The sequence below is a fragment of the Heliangelus exortis genome, chromosome 1, assembly GCF_036169615.1.
Source record: "Heliangelus exortis chromosome 1, bHelExo1.hap1, whole genome shotgun sequence".
In the NCBI taxonomy this organism is placed as follows: Eukaryota; Metazoa; Chordata; class Aves; order Apodiformes; family Trochilidae; genus Heliangelus; species Heliangelus exortis.
This window is the reverse complement of record NC_092422.1, coordinates 29,276,564-29,299,424: the sequence shown is the minus strand read 5'-3', so window position 1 is coordinate 29,299,424 and position 22,861 is coordinate 29,276,564. Positions and strand designations below refer to the sequence as shown.

At 41.3% G+C, this 22,861-nt stretch overlaps 1 protein-coding gene across 2 annotated transcripts; it reads left to right on the top strand.

The window, feature by feature from the left end:
• The first annotated feature begins 7 nt into the window (after nt 1-7).
• Nucleotides 8-20,925, top strand: GPALPP1 (GPALPP motifs containing 1). 2 transcript variants are annotated; one of them, XM_071739785.1, is made up of 8 exons: nt 8-291; nt 7,650-7,794; nt 8,798-8,899; nt 12,299-12,407; nt 16,560-16,694; nt 16,959-17,123; nt 17,529-17,627; nt 19,892-20,925. In XM_071739785.1, the coding sequence occupies exons 1-8, from the start codon at nt 207-209 to the stop codon at nt 20,108-20,110; spliced, it is 1,059 nt and encodes a 352-aa protein (XP_071595886.1). In that variant the 5' UTR covers nt 8-206; the 3' UTR covers nt 20,111-20,925. The 2 variants fall into 2 exon arrangements, with proteins under 2 accessions (XP_071595886.1, XP_071595879.1); XM_071739778.1 differs by having other exon boundaries at nt 76-291; nt 8,783-8,899.
• Nucleotides 20,926-22,861: the final 1,936 nt, after the last annotated feature.

Here is a 22,861-nt window from a genome sequence, read left to right as displayed (position 1 = left end):
GCTCCACCGGGGGGGTTACGGGCTCCTGAGTGGCGGTGAGACCTCATCTGACAGCGCCGGAAGTACGGCGGCGGCGGAGGGGCGACGAGGGACGGGGCAGCGGGGCCAGGCTGGGCCGCACCCCTGCCCCGAGGGTCCGGGCCTGACCCGCATGCGCCCTGCCAAGGCCCCGCGGCCCCATCGGCCCCACCGGACCCTCTCTCGCCATGTCCCGGCAGCTCATCGGCCCCGCGCTGCCCCCCGGTTTCCCGCGCCGCGCCGAGGCCGACCCGGATGAGGACTTCAGGCAGGGTGAGGCGCCGGGGGATCGGGGAGCAGAGGGTGTCCTCGGGACGCGGGAGCGGGGGGGTGGCGGAGGAGCGGGGCCGCTGGTGAGGGGGGAGGAGGGTGGGTTTATCTAGGAGCATTATTTTTCGGAAAAAAAAAAAAAAAAAAAACCAAAAAAGAAAACAACCTGTGTGATAGGACGGTGCAGATATGAAGAGGTCTAAAACTCATTAAAAAAAATAATCCTGCTGGGGAAGGGACTGGGGTGTGAGTCTTATGAGGAGCGGGTGAGGCAGCTGGGGCTGTGCAGCCTGGAGAAGAGGAGGCTCAGAGGAGACTTCATCACTCTCTACAACTCCCTGGAAGAAGGGGATAGCCGGGGGGGGTTGGTCTCTTCTCCTCAAAACCAAGAGGCAGAACAAGAAGAAATGGCCTCAAGTTGTGCCAGGGGAGATGTGTGTTGGAATAGTGAGAAAAATTTCCAGAAGTATTGTCAGGCCCTGGAACAGGCTGCCCGGGAAAATGTTGAATCACCACCCCTGGAGGTGTTTAAAATGCATGTAGATGTGGTGCTCGGGGGCAGGTTTTAGGTGTGGATTTGGCAGTGCTGTGTTAATGGTTGGGCTTGATGATCTTAAAGATCTTTCCCAACCAAAAACGTTTCCATTATTTCTTAGTAAACTTCCTGCTCTGGTCCCACATACAGTTTTAGGCCTATTCCTCAGTAGCTCCAAGTGTGAAGTTAGAATCAAAAAAAGAAAGCAGAATAAAAAAAAAACCAAACAGCCATTAAGTCTCTGCAGCATGCTTTCCTTGGTCAAACCCAAACATTTCCTGAAACTGCTGTTCTTTAGTCAGCTTCCCTCAGGAGGCAGAGCTGACTTGTGGTGAATGAGGGCATCTGCGGTGCCCCAGCTGCCACAGGAGCTGAGAGTGGTCACATCAGAAGCTGCCTTGGCAACTTGGCTCTTTTGCAGTAGAGTTTGGTTTCCTCCACAGGAACTCTTACATCTTCTATATCAATAGTACCTCTGGAAGAAGGACTTGGAGTGTCAGTTAGTGTCTTTAATCCAGATTCAGGTCACCAGTATATATATTAAATTTCTGGCAGTGTTTCAGCTACTGCATTCAAAGCAGCTCAGGTGGTTTGCTGGGCTCCTCTATTCTTCTCAATTTTAATCCAGAAGAGGGAGCAATGGGAAGAGAGAGCAGAGCTGCTGCCTTTGCTGGCACCATAGCAACACCAAGCTCTGGGTCCCTTGCTTGGCTTTGTACTGAATTCCTGGCTGCTTGCAGGTGACAGCCTCTCACAGAATGGTAGGGGGTGGAGGGGATCTGCTAATCCAACCCCCCTGCTAGAGAAGGGTGCCCTAGAGCAGGTTACACAGGAACACATCCAGGCAGGCTTTTAATGTCTCTGGAAATGGAGACTTCACAGCCTCCCTGGGCAATTTGTTCCAGTGCTGTGTTACCCTCAGAGTAAAGAAGTATTTTCTCATATTTAATTTAAATCTCTTGTGTGCCAGTTTGTGACCATTACCCCTTGTTCTGTCACAGGACACCACAGAGAAAAGCCTGGCCCCATCCCCATCCTTCTGACACCTGCCCTTTAGCTATTTATAAACATTTATAAACATATTTATAGACATTTATAAACAGCCTCTTTTTCTCTAAGCTAAACAACCCAAGCTCTCTCAGCCTTTCCTTACAGAGCAGGTGCTCCAGTCCCTTCATCATCTTAGTGGGCCTGTGCTGGACTGGGTCCAGTCTTGAACTGGGGAGCCCAGGACTGCACCCAGTGCTCCAGGTGAGGACTCAGCAGAGCAGAGAAGGGATGGAGCAGAACCTTCCTTGACCTGGTGGACACATTCCTCTTACTGCAGCCCTGGATGGCACTGGCCCTCTTGGCTCCAAGGGCACAGTGTTGGCTCATGGTGAGCCTGTTGTCCACCCTGACTCCCAGGTCCTTTTCCCTAGAGCTGCTTTCCTAATCAAATAGGAATATATCGTTCAGCCTGGAGAAGAGGAGGCTCAGGGGAGACCTCATCACTCTCTACAACTCCCTGAAAGGAGGGGGTAGCCAGGGGGGGGTTGGTCTCTTTTCCCAGGCAACTCTCAGCAAGACAAGAGGGCACGGTCTCAAGTTGTGCCAGGGGAGGTTTAGGTTGGACATTAGAAAGAATTTCTTTACTGAGGGGTGATCAAGCATTGGAATGGGCTGCCCAGGGAAGTGGTGGATTCTCCATCCCTGGAGATATTTAAAAAGAGACTGGATGTGGCACTCAGTGCCATGGTCTGGTAACTGCAGTGGTAGTGGATCAAGGGTTGGACTTGATGATCTCTGAGGTCCCTTCCAACCCAGCCAATTCTATGATTCTATATCCTGTTCAGATATAAATAGGACCTACTCTCCTATTCATATTTATAATGATGGCTTATCCACTTTTTATCAACATACTGATACTGATGTTGCAAGTAGATATTTTCTACACAAATACACTGAACAAAATAAGTTAAACTTACCCTTAAACTGTGGTTTTGTGATACCAAGTATTTTGGCAGCATCTAGTCTAGATTATTCAGCCTGGTTTGTCCACTCTTTGTCCTAAAGTACAACTCCATAGCAGTACAGTTATACTGGCAGATCAGCTTGGAGATTTCTGTGAAGTGGATGAAGGAGGGTTTTTTGCCTTAAAAAAAACCAAAACAAAACCAAACAATCAAACCAAAAAGACCCAAAACAAATGAAAACCTAACTACTGGGAGTTTGTTTATTTGGGTTTGTAACTCTTATGCAGTTTTCATGACTTAGAGCAACTTGGCACAACAGCTAAGTGTACCTGCTCAGCTCATGAGACTGCAGCTGCAGTGCAGAGGAGGAAGAGAGAGCAGGTGTTTTGGTGTAACCCTTTGTTGTACAGAGGTACAGCTCCAGCTGGAGCCCTGCACCTACAGCTTCTGAGTGTCAAAATCATTTGTCAGGGCTGCCAGAAGTGTCTTTTGTGGTGTAACACTTGCTGGGTCTTGAGACAGAATGGGCCTACAAGTTGTTCTCTAACTATTTCCTTCTGTGTTCTAGCTGTTGTAAGAGATACTTGACCTTTTAAAGCTGAACAGTTTTTCCAGTATGTTTTCTTTCCTTGTGATTTCACTGGTATTTGAGCTGCTCTTTGCTTTTCTTCAAGAACACTAGTGGATATTTTTTATTCTGCTTTCATAGTTTCCACCTCCCAACAGCAACAGAGTAGGACTTCGAGCAGCCATTCTGAGAATGATGTAAAATCCATTTAATTCAGACTACAAGAGAACAGAACAGAGTGTTTCAGTTGGAAGGAACCTGCAATGATCATCTCAATTTACTGCACAATTCAGGACTGACCAAAAGTTGAAGCATGCTGTGAAGGACATTGTTGAAGTGTCTTGTAAATACTGACAGGCTTGGAGTGTTGACCACCTCTCTAGGAGCCTGTTCCAGTGTTTGGCCACCCTCTCAGTAAAGAAATACTTCTTAAGCAGTCTAAACCTCCCCTGGTGCAGCTTTGAACCATTCCCACACGTCCTATCACTGGATCCCAGGGAGAAGAGCTCAGCACCAACCTTTCCACTTCCCCTCCTCAAGAAGCTGTGGAGAGCCATGAGGTTGCCCTTCAGCCTCCTTTTCTCCAAACTAGACCAGCCCAGAGTCCTGAGCCATTCTTGACAGAACATCTCTTCCAACCTTTTCACCAGCTTTTTTGCCTTCCTCTGGACACACCAAAGGACCTTCACATCCTTCTTAAATTGTGGGGCCCAGAACATCACACAGTACTCAAGATGAGGTCTCACTAATGTTGAATACAGAGGGACAATCACCTCATTTGATGGGCTGGTCATGCTGTGTTTCATGCACCCCAGGATGTGCCTAGTACTGACCCCTGTTAATAGTTGTAACTTCTAGTATGCAAATTCTTTCCTTTTTCTTTTTAATGACTTAAAACTGAAGATGTAGTAATTGTATCTTGTGTAACCACATTAATGTTAACCTGTGGTGTTTCACATTGGGAAATGTAAGCAGAGTTGAAAGCTCAGTTGTTAATTTCTTTGTGCATTCCTGCCTCAGAAGATAAGAGAGCAACGAAGGTAATGTGCCAGTTGCTGATCTGTTGGTCAGCAGAGGGGGAGCTGAAATGGGCTTTGCAAGGAATTACCAGTGTCTGGTATCAGAGAACTGATGCTCCTCAAACTCTGTGACCCTTGATCAGATCCAGGATGAGAGCAATTGGTAGTTGGACAGACTCCAAAAACTCACCCCTGGTAAATCCTTTATCTGTTCAACCCATGGGACATGGATATCTCCCAGTTCTTTGTCTCAGGATCTTTGGGACATGGATATCTCCCAGTTCTTTGTCTCAGGATGCTTCTTCAAAGCTGGCCTAAATGTGCTCCTGCCTGAAGAATGATACTTTTTTCATCCTTGCCTCTGTGCTGTCAGGTCAAGCAATGATAGGGAATGCCAAAAATAACCAGAGATACAGAAGGGGGTTTTCTCTGTTCCAGCATTGAAGTCACATTTATTAAAGTACAGATGTACTGATGTCTGAATTGATCCATCACTGGTGCTGAAGGTGAAAGGCCCTCCTCCTGCTTGTCCTTGAGTGGTTCCTGCTGCCTCTCTGGTGACATGGTAGATTGCTTAGAATTGCCAGATACAGCAGATACCTAGCAAACCCAAACCAAAAAGCAGTTGTTCATTTGATTTCTGAATTGGAATCACTTTATTTCCAGGCAGATAGTCACCAGAACCATCTTAATGGCAACTCAGAGGAACAGTAGTGGGATGGAGAGTTCTAGCAGCTGTGAAACATTCGCTTCAGTCTGACTTGAAACATATTCTTAGCTCTGTTTCCTCTCCACCCCCCAAGTTTTCTTCTCACGTTTTCTTATGCAGTCTTGCTCTGAGGTGTTCTGAGTTCTGGTTACTTCCTTGCTTTCTTGTTGCTCTACCATTGCTACATTTGTTTCTTCTCTTCGCCTATTTGATTGTGGTTTCCTGAGAGACCGGGCTTTCTCTTGTTCCTCCTTTGATCTCTATCTTTTGTGCTGCTATCAAGGAATTTCATCTACTGTCTTCTCCTTAGATCTTGGCCTCCTTCCTTAAGCTTTGCTTTCTTTGCTCCTAGAATCTATGCTTAGCAATCCCATTGCTTCCTCTCCACTCTTTCCTGTGGTTCCCCACCCCAATCCATGTTCCTGTCTGCACTGGTTATTAGTCTCAGTACCATGACTATATTAATTTTCTCCTATAACTCTTTCTCCTCCACTTCTTCCACCATGTCCAATGACTTTTCCCTCCCCAGGCTTTAAATATCTTTTTCCCTTCATGAACAAGTCCCTGTCTCTTTTGTTTCTGGTTGTCCTGCAGTTCCACAAACAAACAGTTCTTTCATGGGAGTGCTGGGATTTGCAGTGTTATTTTTATGTCTCTTAAGTTCCTTGATCCAGTTTATTCCATAGCCCACATAAACAATAGTGCCAACTTAATGGAGAGAAATTGGGATTGAAAGCATATATGTTGGCCCTGATGTTGGACAATATGTCAGTGGGACCAGTCTCCTTATTTAAGCAGTTTTGGGTTTGTTAGTTCTTTCCAGCTCACAAAATGCTCCCAATTTTCTCCACAGTATCAGACTCATCAGGCTGCAGCTGAGTTTGCTTGTTTCATTCCAAGTCCTTTCTCTTACCTGCCAAAATTCACAGCAAATGCAGTTCTGCTTCCATGGTATCAGAGCACCAGGTTGGGCTTTCTGTGCCTCTGTCTGGTTTTTAAGTGTTTTTTTTTTACCCAGTTGTATTTCTTACACCAAAATGGGAGACTTCTTGATAGCAGTCTTTATTCCTGTTTATCATTTATCTGTTGGTTCCCTCTCATTTTCAACTTACTTTACTCTTATAGGGTGGGGTGTTTTGGTTTATTTTCCTTCTTGGTGCTGAAATGGATTTGTATGTCCTGGTTAAAGTGTTTCCCATTAGAACAGAAGACAAGATAAGTGGCAGATCTGTCTGGATGCTTTGTAACTAGCAGACTGTCCTTGTTCAGAGTCCTGTACTAAAGTCAAGTAAAAAGCTTTATGAAGCTGGCTTGAAGGACTCAATTTCTGCCTACCCTTTGTCAGCTAACAATGGAGCCATGATCTCTATCAGGTTTTATTTTGCACTGTCAAAAAGTTGTTCTTTAACTGGGGATGTAATTTCCTGGTACCTTTCATTTATGTGGCTTCTTTGCACCACATCTTTTCATCTAACCTTTGACTATTCACAAAGCTAACAATACCTTTTCTCCACCAAAACATCTTTCTGTCCCATCAGTTTTGGACTCAGTGCTTGAGATATGAAAAGGAGGAATGGTGCCTGTGTTTCAGGATGCTAAATCATAAGTAGGATTAAATCTGAAGTATATTGGATGAACGTTCTGCTGTGTGTCTAAACTGGTGCTGGCCCTGAATCTGGGAAGATCTTGTGACTGCTGTTGGTTTTTGCTTACTCCAGCTGGCTCTGTGTTGATGGAGCCTGTGAGGGTATCTGTGGCTGGTGTCTTGTTTGGGGGAGCATTTCCTGAGAGGATCAGTGGCTGAGCTACTTTTGGACCCATTGTGCATGGCACTCTGTCCAAGTCAGTCTATAAAGAACTGTGCCTGCTGGTGGGGACAGTTCCAGGAACAGCTCAGGCCTGTTAGCAGTGTTAGCATCTGGAATTTTCCTATGCTGGAATATCCCTGCCACCTCATTGCTCCAGAGGGTGAAGAGCTGGATGGTGCACAAGAGCTCCATCCACTGCCCCAGCCTTCTGGCAGCAAGGATTCTTTGAAGCCTGAAAGCCTAAAACCTCCCTTTGCATCAGAGATCTGAAGTCTGTGCCTGCTGTTCATGCTTAGCTGAGCTGGGAATAGCCTTACTCATTAAACCATTGCTAAAGAAGGCTGGCAATTAAATTCCACTAATTTATGATCTCCTACTCAGTGTATGTAGAAATGGTGTGTTTCCTCCCTAGTAAGCTTCAAATGCTTTATTAAGGTGGTGGTTGCTTTTAAATATATCACTTTGTATCATATGCATTGTAAATCAGCTGCTTCCTAGAACATGGCTTCCTAGCTTTGTTCCAGAAGATACTCCTGGAGTAAAAAGATGAGTAATGTACTAATTTAATTCAGAGGGGATTGTTCATTGAAATACGGTGCTGAAAAAAAGTAACTTTTAGATGCTTGTTTGGATATCTTCTCTTAAATGCTAGACAGAGTGATGATTGAATAACTATTCCAGGTAGGGTTGTTTCTTTGTGAATAGCAAGATAGATCATACTCATTTGAAATGTTTAATAAATATTCCAAATAAACCTGAATGTTCAGTTGCAGGACCAGCACTGCCTCCAGGCTATAAAAGCAGCTGTGATTTGGGAACTCCTGACAGTGATGAAGACTCAGAATCTCTTCCTCTACCCAGAGATGCAAAGAGAGATTCTGAAGAGGAGACAGAAGAAGATCCAGCACCTAAGTGAGTATCTTCTGAGTTTATTTGTACACCTGCATTGTATTGCAAATGAAACGTGTCTGCATAAACTGTGAGAAAGGGACAGCATTGTGTAAGTAGAAAGGTAAACCCTGTACCTATCTGCATGTTCTCTGTGGTCTCAAATGTTCAACTGATCTCTTTGACACCCTACAGTGGAATTAAGTTATTTAGAGCAATCAGATCTCCATATTTACATGTTTTATTTTAATTTTGTCATTAAAGTGATAAAATCTTTTGTGTTTTGCTTGTTTATACTAAGGACAGATACTTTACCATGTATGTAAGTACATGTATGTACTTGAGTTTTGCCCTATTTCTCAAATATTATCTCTCATTGAGAAGTCATAGAAACTATTTATGAACATTAATTTATGCATTCAATTAAGTCAATTACAGTTTTAAAAAAAAAAGCTGGTTTGCAAATGCCAGGAGCCTGCACATACTCTCATTTGTGAGGTTCATCATTCAGAATTGTGTTAAGAACTTGTGTGTGTTTGGCTAGGCCTTGTGTAAAGGACTTTAAGGGCATTATGCCATCTTAATGAGTGCTGAAGAAGTTGTTGCTTTTTTTTCTTATTATCTTATTTCCAGAGTTCTTCAGTGCATTAGAACTGAAGTGAGAGAAGTACTATTCAATGCTGACAGTGTACAAAAATGGAGAAAGAAGTGGGCTGAATTTTAAATTACTTTGTGACTAGAAAACATTAATGGTGTTTCACCATTGTACTACTCTTCTACACCAAAAGCATTCTTAATGTTTTTTTTAAATGTCAGAGCATTTCTGGAGTGAAGCTTATGCTCCCAATTTTTTAATTGCTTCAAATTATTTTGGATCCTTTTGCACTGTTTCCTTGGTAACAGCAGGATATTTAGTACATAAGACTGTCTGTAATAATTTTATGTTGTGGGTTTTTTTTCCTTTTTAAAATGTAGATAATTGCTATGCATGTCAGGTAATTAATAAGTTCAGTCTTTGTTTTTGCAGAAAGCCAAAAAGAATCCAGGAAGATGATGATGATGACGATCATGGCTTTTTTGGACCTGCTCTTCCTCCTGGGTTTAAAAAGCAGGATGATTCTCCAGAGAGGTAATTAAAATGGAATTGTATTCATACCTTTTTCCATAAAACACTGTTATTTTAGATAAAATATTTTGTGGCACTGTTGCAGAAAGCGTCAGTTGTGCACTTCAGGTTCAGATTATTAGAACTGCTTCATCCAGATTCTGAGAAAATGAACAGCATTCCCTTGAACCAGAATGCATGTCCCTCCTAGTCCTGGTACTTCCTAGGAAGCACATACTCATTAAAGGTACAAGAGAGTCCCTTGATAGCTATTATCTCCCTCAGAGCAATAGGGAGCTGGTAGACAAAAGAAATCCATTCCTACCTGTCAAGTATGAATTTTCAGTTCCAGGAAAGTGAGTCAAATTGGTGCTGAGCTGTCTATGGAGTATACCATCTTGAAGGAAAGTTTAATTTTCAAAGCTTAATTTTTATTTTTTTTTTTTAGTGTGGAAGCAGTTAAGAAAACAAGCATTTATATAACTAGGGTTGTTTGGAAGTATCTTCTTCATATCTGTTTGATTACACTTTGCAGTAATCATCAAACTCTTTCATAATTGTGGCTGTCATGCTCAGTGGGCTCATTTAGTGCTTTGATTATCCACAAAGTAATTAATATTTTTTCTTGTATTTCTTTTGCACAATGTGTTATTTTCATCATAAAATTTAGGAAGCCACTAAAAATAATGTTATCTCCAATAAAGAAAATAAATGCTGGTAGCTTTTGTTATCTCCAGAAGTAGCTTTCTTCATTTCTTGACATGAGTACTCCTGTGGTATAACGTTACATCAAAGTGTGCAAAGGAAAAGAAGGAGGGGCAACTTGTAGTTTGAAGGTTAGAGAGATGAACATATGGTCACCCATAGTATAATCTGTTGTGTGTTCACCCAGCTGTTACTTCTGTTTATTTTCAAAAGGATAAATTTGGATTTGCATTCAGAGGGCAAGAGTCTGCTCTGTGAGTATGAGAGATTAAAGCAGCGAAAGGCCCTTGCTAGTTGTGGTGTGGTGGGGTTTTTTTTTTGAATCTAGCTCACCATGCAACTGCTCCTAGCACACACTGGGGAAGCAGATTTTGCAAAACAAAGCTGTTTTGCACCCAGCCTGGTTTGCTGGAGAGGTGGGAAAGGTGTGATGTGTGGGAAGAGCCTCGCCTGTCTTCCACCCCCACACACCTGGCAGTCTGGTTGTACTGACACACTGAGGCATGGGAGCTCTGCAGGGTGTAGACACAATGCTGTTAACTGTCTGCCTGCTGCAGATTGACAGCTGAGGATCTGGCCATGAATAATGGAAACAAATGCAGGCTGTTTATCAGCTCTGGGTGACATACTCATTCTTTTAGGAAAGCTTTTGTTCTGTGTCATTTTTTCCAGACTTGTCAAAGCAACATATTCGTGATTAGGATCAGCTCATGTGGCAAATTGGAGCTTGTTAAAATTGTTTGAATCATTCTAGATTAAAATACAAATGAATTAATGTATGATTATTCAATTCCCTTCAATTTTGGAAAGGATATGGCTGCTTATCAATGTTAGACAGAAGTGCAGCACTCATATAAATTCCCAAAGTACTCGCATATCAAAGTAAAGACTGGAGGTTTGTTTAAAAAATTGTATGTTCTGCATCAGAGGAACTCTGAAATGCCCACCTTGAAACTTCCACTACCCAAATCCAACAGCAGGAAAGCATTCTTTGCCATTTATAAAATCAAAAAGGATAAGTTTAGGATGCTTTTCTTAATTCATCTGGATAGGTACTAAGAATCCAGCCAACAGGAGCAAAATGTGTTTAACAGAGTTTTATTTAGATTCACCTCACCTGCTCAGAGGGACTTTGGACATCCAGTAAACTGCCAAGAATCATGTTGGCTGTGTACTACTGAGGAAAGACCTGAGCAGCAGGGTTATTCATGTGAAAAAAATAATGCATAGAAGTGGAAGGCATGAGAGGGAAGAATAGGGGAACCATTTCTCTCTCCCTTGGAAGAGCCTTTGAGTTGTGACAGAAGCAAGGACGAGGTTTTGAGATCTGCTCTTTTCCACAAGTTGCATAGGCAGAGGCCACAACTTAGATGTTCTTAAATATTTTTGAAGAAAGCTTTTTTTAATAGCTGGTTTAACTGTCTGTCCATGCAAAACAAAGGTATTTGTATACTAAAATGTTACTTTGGCTGTAGCTGTGTAGTTTTAGACTCAAATTCTACATTATGTTGGGGTTTCCAGATACAGTCTTAACAAGAAATCAGTCAGAAAGGAAGAAAGGAAAATAAAAACTCTCTTTTTTGCAGCTGCAATGGGGAGGTAGAGCTTGAAATTTAGCCCAGAACTCTTGCCTGAGTTTGAAATCTCACCTGTGCCCTTGCCCTGGCCTGAACTCACATTTAATTGCTTGTCTCTGTCTATCTGTAGGTGGTTTTCAGGCAAGACTTGCTGCTTTTTTTTATGTCCCCTCTTCAAATATTGACAATAATACCACTACAACAGGGCTGTACTGATTAGATTATGCAGGATTTAGTAGAAGATTGTAATTAGCATAATTCAATTCATATTGTCCTACATTTGATTGCCTAAAGCTCAGAAAATGAAGATCATAATAAACAAAGTCTCTGCTGATACATCGTGAGAATATTGTAATTTGGCTGTTTCTTCAGGTGATAATTGTTTGAGTTTTTCATTAGCTTTTATTAGCTTTAAGGAATACGATGGTGGATTATTAAAAGCAACTTATATAAAAGTCTTTTCAGTACTGCAGGCATAGTTTGCAGTATGCTTTGAACTGTTTTAACCATTGAAGGGAGATTCCCACCTGTTTGTGTTTCTGGAGACAATTGAATTCTATTGCTTGCAGAGCTGCCATGTGGAAACAAATTGGTGAAGTTACCTGGGATCACAAAACAAATCATCCCCACTCCAAGGGAAAATGAACTTAAAATCAGACAGTTCACTGATCCTGTTTATTCAATGACAGTGAACCTGTGGTGAGACATAAGAATGAACAAAACTGGCTTTATTTCTAGAGGGAGTAGCACGTGTTTGACCTCCTGCCTTTCATTGCTCTTAAATCTGGTGAAGGAAAAAAAAAAAATTATTTCCTTGGCTACATGCTATAACTTTTATTCTTGCATCCCATCCATCTGCAGAAGTCCTCCAGGAAAACAGAGAAACTCTTCATATTCAGTTATTTCTGTGGTGTGTTCACAGGGGGCACATTTGGCATGGAGAGGAAGGAGAATCACCCTTGTCATCACCATTTGGTTTTTATTTTACATTTCTATTAATCTATTCCACTTTTCACCCTGCAGGAAACAGTGGAAAGCTGTAATTTAATATGCTGTCCATGCTGGCTGTGTTACTTCTTTTTAATTTTTTTTCCCTTCAACTGAAAACCTAGATTTTCTTTTTTTTTCTTTTTCCCACAAGGCCCATTATAGGTCCTGCTTTACCACCTGGATTTAAGAAAACTTCACAGGATACTGGGAGCAGCAGATGTTCCATAGGACCATCTGTTTCATCAGAATTCCATGCCCAGGTTTGTGGAAATTGTGTTTTAGTACAAGCTATCTGAAATCCTTAAACAAGGAGGAGCCTGGAGAAGTCTGCTAGACATGATTTTCACCCTGACAGTTCCATTTTAGACCAGAAAGTGTCAGGAATTTTTTCACCTGTGTCAAATACTGAAGCAAAAGCCTTAGAAAGAAAAAGTCTGGTCTGGTTTGTTGTGGTTTTGCTGTTAGGTAGATGATGCACTGAACATAGGAGATCTAGGCATCCAAAACTGCAGTCACAGTAATTCTTCCTAATGTTTTTCCATTCTTTTGGTGTGATGTCCTTCACAAGTGGACATCTTGGCAAAGTTCAGATTTTTAAAGACAATAAAGAAATAATGCAACCTGTTGGAATGAAAATGTTTCCCTCTAATTCAAGGTTTTACTCCTTTGCTGGTGGGGGAGCAAAATGATTTAATATTTCATGTGTCTTCACCTCCTTAAAAGTGTTAATTAATGGATGCATTAAACAAGTTTAGCCAAAGAAATGCAAGCAAGAATGATGCTACAGCATCACAAATTGTTCTTATCAATGGCAAGATGATGCTTGTAATTGGGAATAAAGCAGGACAGTGACACTGGCAGAATTTTCTGGTTTGTGTTTTTTGACTGTTCTCATCAGGTTAGGTAAAAAATAGGTAGAGGTCCTGTAGTCTAATCCCTACCCACAGAGTAATGCATGTGCTTCTAAAGAACATTCAGACATTCAGGAATAAGATGTGTGATAAAATACAGCTAGAAATATGGGAAGACTCCCTAAACATGGGATTCTAGTACCATTCTGAGATCTGACTCATCTGCAGTGTGCTGGCAGATAGGGAGCAGCAGAGGAGCTTGAATCCTTCTTGAGCAGCAGCTCTTAAACCAGGCAGAATACCCTAAGACATCATCAGATGGTGCTGGATACCAGTGTTTAGGCAATTTAATCTCTCTCATGCTATGATAAACTAAATAATATTTCTTCATGAGAATTAGCAGTTACTCTGTTTATGTCAAAAATACCTACATCTTTTTTTAATATTAACTCCAAGATACCATGAGACATGCTAGACAAGCCAGGAAAGAAGAATGAAAAGGCTGCTCTGGAACTTCATTTTTTCAATTAGTTAGTTACAAAGTATATAATTCTTCAGCTCCTGCAGCAAGAGTTGTCATAACCCTTCATGAAGAATGATTGTCTGGCATTTCTAAGATACTCATCATCTTATAACTCCAAATAATGATTAAACAGCTTAACATAATGACAAATCTCTTGAGTCAGGGATGTCAAAACTGGTCTGCTTATATATTTTAAAAACAAAATTCTCTTTTCTCCTAAATGGATCTTTTAGCGTTACCTTTGTTACAGCTATTGCAGAACTTAGCTTATTTATTTTTTCTCTTTGTAATAATATTTTTTTTACACTTCAATACAATGAGTAATTTTTGGTTTTGTTCTCATTTATTTATTTTACATTCTAATACCTCTTTAGAGGCAACTGATTTCATGCTGACTCTTCACTTTACTTCCTCTTCAAACTTAAAGGCAGTATTTTTTTCATGTTTATTTAAATTGATTTTGTTTGAGGCAGGTGGTAATGGAGTGAGTTGAACCTAAGACTAATGAGGAAGGAAATGAGAAATGCTTCTTCAGTTAAAACTCTGCATGAAATTTGGCTTTCATCCTCATCTAAATTACAATGCAAATTATTATGGAAGTCATATATCTTTGCATTCTTGCTTGTTTGTACACAGCTAGAAGTGTTTTACTACCTTGGTTTCTCAAGTTGATTATTCCTCTTCCCCACCAGCTCCTTCTTTTAAAAACAAAAGAGATAATTCAGTCACACCATCAGGATTCAACCAGTCCAGGTGTCAGGTCCTGGATTTCAGTCACAACAACCCCAGGCGACGCTGTAGGCTTGGGGAAGAGTGGCTGGAAAGCTCCCTGGTGGAAAATGACCTGGGGGTGTTCTTTTACAGCCAGCTGAATATGAGCCAGCAGTGTGCCCAGGTGGCCAAGGCAGCCAGCAGCATCCTGGCCAGCATCAAAAATAGTGTGGCCAGCAGGGCTAGTGAGGTGGTTGTCCCCAGGTACTCGACACTGATGAGACTGCACCTAAAGTACTGTGTTCAGTTCTGGGCCCCTCACTACAGGAAGGACAGTGAGGTGCTGGAGCCATGTCCAAAGAAGAGCAGCAAAGCTGGTGAAGGGTCTGGAGCACAAATCTTACAAGGATTGACTGAGGGAACTGGAGGTTTAGGCTAGAGAAGAAGAGGAGGCTGAGGGGAGACTTTATTGCTCCCTACAGCTACCTGAAAGGAGGTTGTAGTGAGGTGGGCTTTGGTCTCTTCTTCCATGTAACCAATGATGGGATGAGAGGAAATTACCTCAAGCTGTGCCAGGGGAGATTCAAATTGGATATTAGGAAAAAAAAATTTACAGAAAGAGCAGTCAGGCATTGGAACAAGTTGTCCAGGGAAGTGGTGGAGTCACCATCCCTGGAAGTGTTGAAAAAAGGTGTGGAGGTAGCACTTGAGGACATGGTTTCTTTGGCTGGATGGTTGTATGGGTTGATCTTAGAGGTCCTTAATGATTCTGTGGTTCTCTAATAGTTGAAGCAGTATCACAGTGTTAGATGATAAGTGAAAGCTTGATTATCTAAACATTTTTGAAGAAAATGCTATGAGACACTGGTGTTACCTACTTGCAGTGTCAGTGTTTATAAATGCCCAGCTATTTCTCACCCTCCTCAGTCCTTCAGATCCGTTTCATGCAACTGATCTTACAATACCTTTGCTGTCTCCTAAAGGCAGACAAGGCCAACTGGCCTCCCTACCTGGAAGCCTTATCATTAAAGCATTCCAGTTTCTGTAGCAAATGGCACACATAGGAGTGAAGTGGCTCAGTTCACAGCTGCTGTCTTCCATCTACAGCAGTGGGATGCCATCTATGAGCATCCTGGAGTGTTAGGCTTGAGCTCAGTGTAACAGAATACTTTTCCTGCTCTCCTCCTTATACTTGTCCTCCATTCCCCACACTCCATTAGGTGACTCTTCTAGTGAGGTTTTGTGCTCCTTTCCTGCATTCTTCACTGGATCACCTCTGCTTTAGGCACCTTCTTTTGCATGGATGGCTCCTGATACTATTTTTCCCCTGCTTTTAGGCCCTTATCTTCTTTAATGATGTCATATCTTGGTTCTAGGATGTCTGCTTTGTAACCAAAGCTTGGCATGACAAAACCAAGACATTCCCCCCACCCTTTTTCCCTCTTCATTTGAAGTTTTTTGCCACCACCTTGTATTGTCAGTGCTCTGTGCTTCCTGAGTATACAGCCTTGTCATTCTCCTATTCCCATTGCTTTATTGCCCACTTTCAGTTTTTAGCTAAATCTTTTCACTTTTGCAGATCCTGGGCACCTTAGCTTTGCCTCCATGGCACTGTGGCATCATCACTATTTTCTGTCTAGTTCTTCCTCTGTTCACATCTGTATTATTTTAACCTGGAGGAACCTGTGTACAACCCACATCATCCACAAAGATTCTTATTAACATCTAGTCCCTTTCCAACTTAGTTTTTTGAGCAGTTCTCCAAATAACTGCTCAGAATGCAACCTCAAAAGAAGCAAATGACAGAAGCAAGGGATTAAACTGTCAGATACTATACTCTCAGGAGTGTAGCACTGTACATGTCACTGTACCCTAGCTGGCATGTTAGTCTTTCTAACATCCTCACAGGATCTGAGTTAGAAACAGTTCTGGCAGTGCAAAATTGTGATTCTTATTAGAGGTGCATCCAGGTGTTGCTTGTGATGGTAAAGCCCAGAGTATCAAAGAAGAATGCTTTGTGTTTCAGATTTACCTGTGTCCAGGGAGGTTATGTGGCTGCATGCAGAGCAACATAAAGGAGCAGGATTTATGTCTTGCCTCCCCCAGCACAAGAGGATGCTTTTGGAAACATGGAGATGTCCATGTTTAAAGTGCTAGAATGGGTGTAAATCTGGAGCTGTAATCCAGGTTTTTATTGTCTGACTGGCAGATGTGTTGTGTTAGGGTTTGTATGCTCTTCTAGACAAAATCTTTTTAATCCTATGAAACTGCAGTGATCCTTAGTGGTCTTAGCACTATGACTGAGAGAAATGTTTTATTTTTGGAAGGCAACAGATAGTAGTGAGGAGGAAGACAATCTCATAGGCCCAATGCCTGCAAAAGGACCAGTGGAGTCTGATGTGACTGAAGAATTTGAACGCAGAGCTCAGAGAATGAAGGAGAAACTTACTTCAGCAGACAGTGTAAGTTGGGTTTCTTAATTCCTAATATTCAGTTGCTGGAGTGGATTTGTGTGTTTTTCTTTGTCTGTTGCTGTGTGAACCCAGTTGCAGTTCCATGTGAGATGCTAAGTGTTTCTAGTTGTGAAGGCAAGAAAAAATCCTTGATTTCTGCTGGAAGCTAAGAGATTCAAATGGAAGGTTTTGTTGCCTGCTTGTTTTTGTTTTTTTTTAAATAAAAACTTCCCAGCCTCCCACCATCTCTATCCTTGTATTTCTTTCCTAAAGGATGAACCTAAGCAAGTTACCAGGGAATCATGGATGACAGAGCTTCCACCTGAATTGAAGAGCTTTGGATTTGGCCCAAGAACATTCAAGAGGAGAGCTGATGACAAATCAGGTGATAGATCTATCTGGACAGATACTCCAGCTGACAGAGAGAGAAAAGCCAAGGTGAGCATTTATTTGTTCATATATTCCTGCAGGGAGTGTGTGTGTTGTTGATATTCTGTGAAAACAAAGATACCCTGAGCTGTTAAGTGAATTTTTTTCCCCAGATTTTTCTGTGGTCAAAACTTAATAATTCAGGCTTAAAGGTAAAGAAATAATGATTTTAAGTAACACTGACACTCATTTATTCCCTCTCCTTTCTGCAGAAGTCAGGAGTTCTGTGTCAGCTCAGACACAGAAATTGAATTTCCAATTACAGTGTGTCCAGTTTTTTCTTTTATCAAGCTGAGCAAAAAATAGCTCTGCCCTCTATTGTGGCCTCTTCAGATTTAATTAAAGTAAATATAGATTTCCTTGCTTTTTGCTTCAGACATTCTGATTAGTATATGATTTGCTTCTACTCATCAGGAAAGAGAAGAGGCAAAAAAGTCAAGCAGTAAGGATAATGAAGAAATGGGCTTATCTAGGAGAGACAAGAGACTTGTGGAGCAGGTGACTTCATACAATGTAAGTGTAATAGCAAATTACTTCCTCTTCCTGCCTTTCCTTCAAATTTTCACTCTTTTCTTCTGGTTCTCATTATCCAGCACTGCTGGTTTCCATGGTGATGCCTTTACAGTCTTCCCTTTTAGTGCCCAAACCCACTGCTGGTTAAGTCATTAGAACATTTGCCACTGACTTTAACAAGAGTAGGATTGAGTCCTTGAGCTGCTGCTGCTGCTGCTGCTGCTGCTGCTGCTGCTGCTGCTGCTGCTGCTGCTGCTGCTGCTGCAAACATTGTGACAGAATGGGGCTTTGTGTGTAATGGCTTTAGGGGTGATTCCCTTAAATCATCCTCAATGTCAGGACTTGGTTGCTGGGAGTAGACAACCTTAATTCAGATATTAGATTGCTTCTCCAGATTCCCAGGAATAAAACAGTAGTAAAGGGCTAACTTTTGGGGCAAAACATACACTTACCCTAAAGAAGCTGAGTGGGCTAAGTAGATGAATGCATGAGCTACACTCTGTAATTAATTACATTAACTGCTCATTACAGCAGCATTATTACATGAAGTTTTTCTCAATCTCTTCAGAAGCAGATAACTTTAACAGATAGATGTTGATTACTAGAAATCTGAACTCCATATCAAATTTCCTCTTACTTTGTCTGCCAGCCCTGTCCACCAGTGTGCATGAACTGTTGCCTGCCTTACAGCTGTTATCTCCAGTTCTCTGATTTTTGGCCTGAAGTCTTGTGGAAGGGCAGGCTGGTCTCTTGAGAGTATAATTAGCTTGAGAATCTCAGCCTTGGATTATGTTACACGATTGAAGTTTATCTGGCACTTTTAATAATTTATTTGTAGTTCATTAAATCACATGCCCCTCATCACTTAGAGGCTTGCAGATCCAGAGCTATTAGCACACTGTCTTAAATTTCTTCTCTTATTGTCTGTTTCTGCTCTCATTATGAATACAGTAGAATAATTTTCTAGTAAAACTATGGGGTTTGCTCAGGATAAAATGTATTTGGGCTTTAACTGTTTCTTTATTTTAAAAAATTTGAAGCAGGCATCTTGTTTAAGAATAGTGTTTCTTGGACTGTTTTGTTGTGGTGGTGTTTTGTTTGGTTTTTTAAAATCTGTTCTTTTCTAATTTTCAAGGGGGCTGTTTTGGGTTTTTTTCTTTTGAAGTTTTTTCCTCTTTTCTGTCTCTTTCTCCACTGATCTTTATCAATGATACTTTTCATAAATCAGTTTTAATTCTTAAAATACTTCCTTACAGTTAATTCTTTCAGTGCTGATGCCACATATATTCTCTGGCAAATTGGTACACTTAGACCATGAATAAGTATTGTCCATTTTACTGTTTTCCATTAGAATAATTTCTTACATATGAACTATTATTTGATTATCTGATGAAGTAAATGCTTGCACAGGTAGTGCAGGGAAATGAACCCTCAGAATAAAGGTCTTGTGTTCCTAGACATGGGAAGACAGTTGGTCATCTTTTGCTCTTTCTGATGGGAGAATTGGTTTGGACTGGTCTTTTGGCTGGTCTGTAGTGATCTGAGAGTCAGAGAAATTGACTGCTTAATGGTACAGGAATATTATTCACATGAATAAAGGAGTTGCCACATAGTCTTGTGAGACCTAATCCTGCTCCTGTGTGAAATCAGCACAAGCTTCACATTGTATTTAGGCTGGATCATGCTCTTTAATAAACACAACTGAAGGCCTTGGTTTGGTGAAACAAGCCTCTGGCTTTGTCCTGTGGGCTTGCAGCAGATGATACAAATATTGAAAAAGTAAGAATATTTATTAAAAACACAGTAGAGCATGAGTAACATCAAAAGGGTATCTCTCTTGTTCCTGCCCTGAACAGTGACCAAAGCAAAATGCATAAGGGAAGTGTAGAAAAAACTGGGCCCCTACTTTGGGTACTCACTCTTGACATGTCATCATTTGTCACTGCTAATAATGGCAGAACAACTCTTATATTTTCTTCCTCCTCCTTTTATTTTTTATTAATAAGTCATCTCCATTGTTTGTGTAGATTCAGCACCATTCTGGGTACCTACAGGGTCAGTGAATTATTGGTATTTAACTCAGGGTAAACAAGAGTACATGTGCTTCCTACTCTATGCATGCTAAATCTATCATTCTGTTTTCCAGTTACTAAGCTGTCTTCTTCATCTGGAATTTTTTTCCTTCCTAATTCCATTTGGATTTCCTGTATATTGTTAATATTTTGTAACCCTTTGTTTCCTCTCCCTTCCTTCAACTTTTCCAGGAGTCCAAGAGGTCAGAATCTCTCATGGACATACATCAGAAAAAGCTGAAGAGCAAAGTGTCTGAAGAAAAGAACAAAGCTCAGGAAAGAAGGCCTTTTGACAGAGATCAGGATCTCAAAGTCAATCGATTTGATGAAGCACAAAAGAAAGCTCTTATAAGGAAATCCAGAGATCTGAATAGTAAATTTGAGCATAGTAAAGGCAATATGTTTTTATAATATAAAAGCATGGAGCTTTTTTGCATTGAAGTCAACTGAACTTTGAATACTTAATTTTTTAAGTATTTTTAAAGTATTTTTCTGTAAATATTTCTATTTCGAATAAATACCCTGATGTTTAGCTAGATTTACTTGTCTGTAAATACCCTGTTAGGGAAGATCACCTGTACTAAAATTAAACTGGAGAAGGAAAGTCCTGGTATAAGAAAAAAAAAAATTTAACTTTTCTACTTTAAAACATTAGTGTGCATTTTTTCTGTAACTATGAAAATAATATTTAAAATAGGTATTCCAAGGACCTTTAGAATTGATCTTCCAACAGAGTTGGTAGTTTCCTCATTTCTTTCCTCTAAGATATTCTTGCTCACCCTGACCTGAAGGCCATAGAAAAATCCCCTTTAGGCTTATAGGCAGGACACTGCTTGACTGGAGTTCCTGCTGGGGAGTATAAACTCAAATGGCAGCTTTTATGTCTGCTGAAGGGCTTTTATTTCTATGATTCTGTGTCTGTACATAAATGCAAGTTTGTATATATACAGTATAATTTTTGTTCTGTAGCAGGAAGTGCTAGTGGTAGCAGAAGTAATAAAGGCTCAAGATTTGCAGATTTAATTATAATATGGTGGTACACAAGAGGAAAAAATGTAATTTGTGTTTCAATTTGCAGGGCTTTTCATCAGCAAATCCTTCTTTTTTAAGCAAATACATTGTGAAAACCAGACAAAAATAAAGCTTATTTTGTCAGTTAATTTGCAGAGCAGAAGAGCTCTTAAATATAAAAAAGGAAATAAATTTGACATTTTTAAAAAAATGTATATCCCTGTTCAGAGTTCTTTAGCTCGTGTGTGTGTGTGTGTAGCAGCTAAAGTGAGAGTTGTGTTACTTATTTAAAATAAGACTTGTATTTTTCATCCTTTTTTCCTCTACTAAAGGTTGGAATCCTTTTTGAGGAGTTACTGAGAGTATCTATATATGAAAATAATATTACAGATGAGATGCTGGCACCTTGTATGGAATGTTGACACATTTTGCATATTAAAATACCCTGGGATTCGCTGCAGTTTGAAAAAAGGCTACTGAGGCAGTGGCTGGGTTGGTTCATGTTAACAGAGCAGTGACCTAAGAAACCACAGCAACACACAGCCAAAAACTTGGAATTATTTTATTGCAGTTGTTTGTGTATGAGCCCAAGGCAGAGCCTCCATGTGCTGGGAAGCCCTGGAGAAGTTTCAGTGTCACAAATGAATGGTTATGTACATAGCTGCCTTTTTTTAAAATTTTTTTTATAGACCATTTATTTTGCCATCTGAAAAACCTGCCTTCAGGAGGCAGGGGGAATAGTTTGGTGTTGTGTTTGTTTTTTCTTTAATCAGGTTTGAGCTTCTGAGCCTTTTTGTTTTGAGGCAAGAGGGAAGTTTAAACAAAGGCTCTTGGACAGACTTGTGATAATATTTAGTGATTTTTTTTGCAATGTCCCACTAGGTTTCTACCTTCTGAGTGGTCTCCTTCCCCTTTTTGGCGAGCTCCTCTGCAGCTAGAAATAACATCTCCCTAGCAATTCAGGAAATGGAGATTTCTGAACTGGAGAGGCAATATTAGGAATGTTCTGAGTTTTTTAGCCAATTAGACCAATGTCAGGGTGAGCAGTGCATGACTAGCTAAATCTTCGTGGTTGAGAAGTATCCTCATGCCCACTTTTGGCAGTGCTGCTGCCTTGAGAAATCAGTTTATTATCAGGTGTTGCCTTCTGCTGGAAGAGCTGACCTCAGGAGCACCTCATGTAATCCTTAACCCATTCAGACAAGTCTGTAGCAGGGGCAGGGGCTGCAGGTATTGAGGTTTTGCTGTTAAATCCTTCATTTTCATTTTTATTCTTCAGTCCCTCTTCCTCCAAACTGGTCACCTGATGGCCACATCCTGCCATCCAGCTGTATCCCTGCTATTTGTCCTCCCTGGCCCCATCACAGTCTCCTGCCCTCCAAGGGGGCAGGAGGAAAGCTCCAAGGGCTCAAGAGGAAAATTCTTGAGAGAGGAGAGCAGGCAGCCCCTTCGTGGTCATACATTACACCTGCAAGTCTAATTAGTGGAGTCTTGATGTGAGTTGGAGAATGTGTTTTCTCTCACCAGTTTAATCCTTCCCTTCCCTCCCTCCCTCCCTCCCTCCCTCCCTCCCTCCCTCCCTCCCTCCCTCCCTCCCTCCCTCCCTCCCTCCCTCCCTCCCTCCCTCCCTCCCTCCCTCCCTCCCTCCCTCCCTCCCTCCCTCCCTCCCTCCCTCCCTTCCTTCCTTCCTTCCTTCCTTCCTTCCTTCCTTCCTTCCTTCCTTCCTTCCTTCCTTCCTTCCTTCCTTCCTTCCTTCCTTCCTTCCTTCCTTCCTTCCTTCCTTCCTTCCTTCCTTCCTTCCTTCCTTCCTTCCTTCCTTCCTTCCTTCCTTCCTTCCTTCCTTCCTTCCTTCCTTCCTTCCTTCCTTCCTTCCTTCCTTCCTTCCTTCCTTCCTTCCTTCCTTCCTCCCTTCCTCCCTTCCTCCCTTCCTCCCTTCCTCCCTTCCTTCCTTTTTCTTCCTCCCTTCCTTTTTGTTTTTTCTTAGTTTTTTTTCCTACTTTGAAGCAGCCTCTCAAAGACACCACCAAATCCACATTATAAACTTGAGAGGGGGGCAAAGAGGAATCGTTGAGCCTCCAAATCAAGCTTTTCATTACTTTGTGTAAATGGGGTGAAGTTTTGAATTGCATTAATACACAACCTAATCTCCTC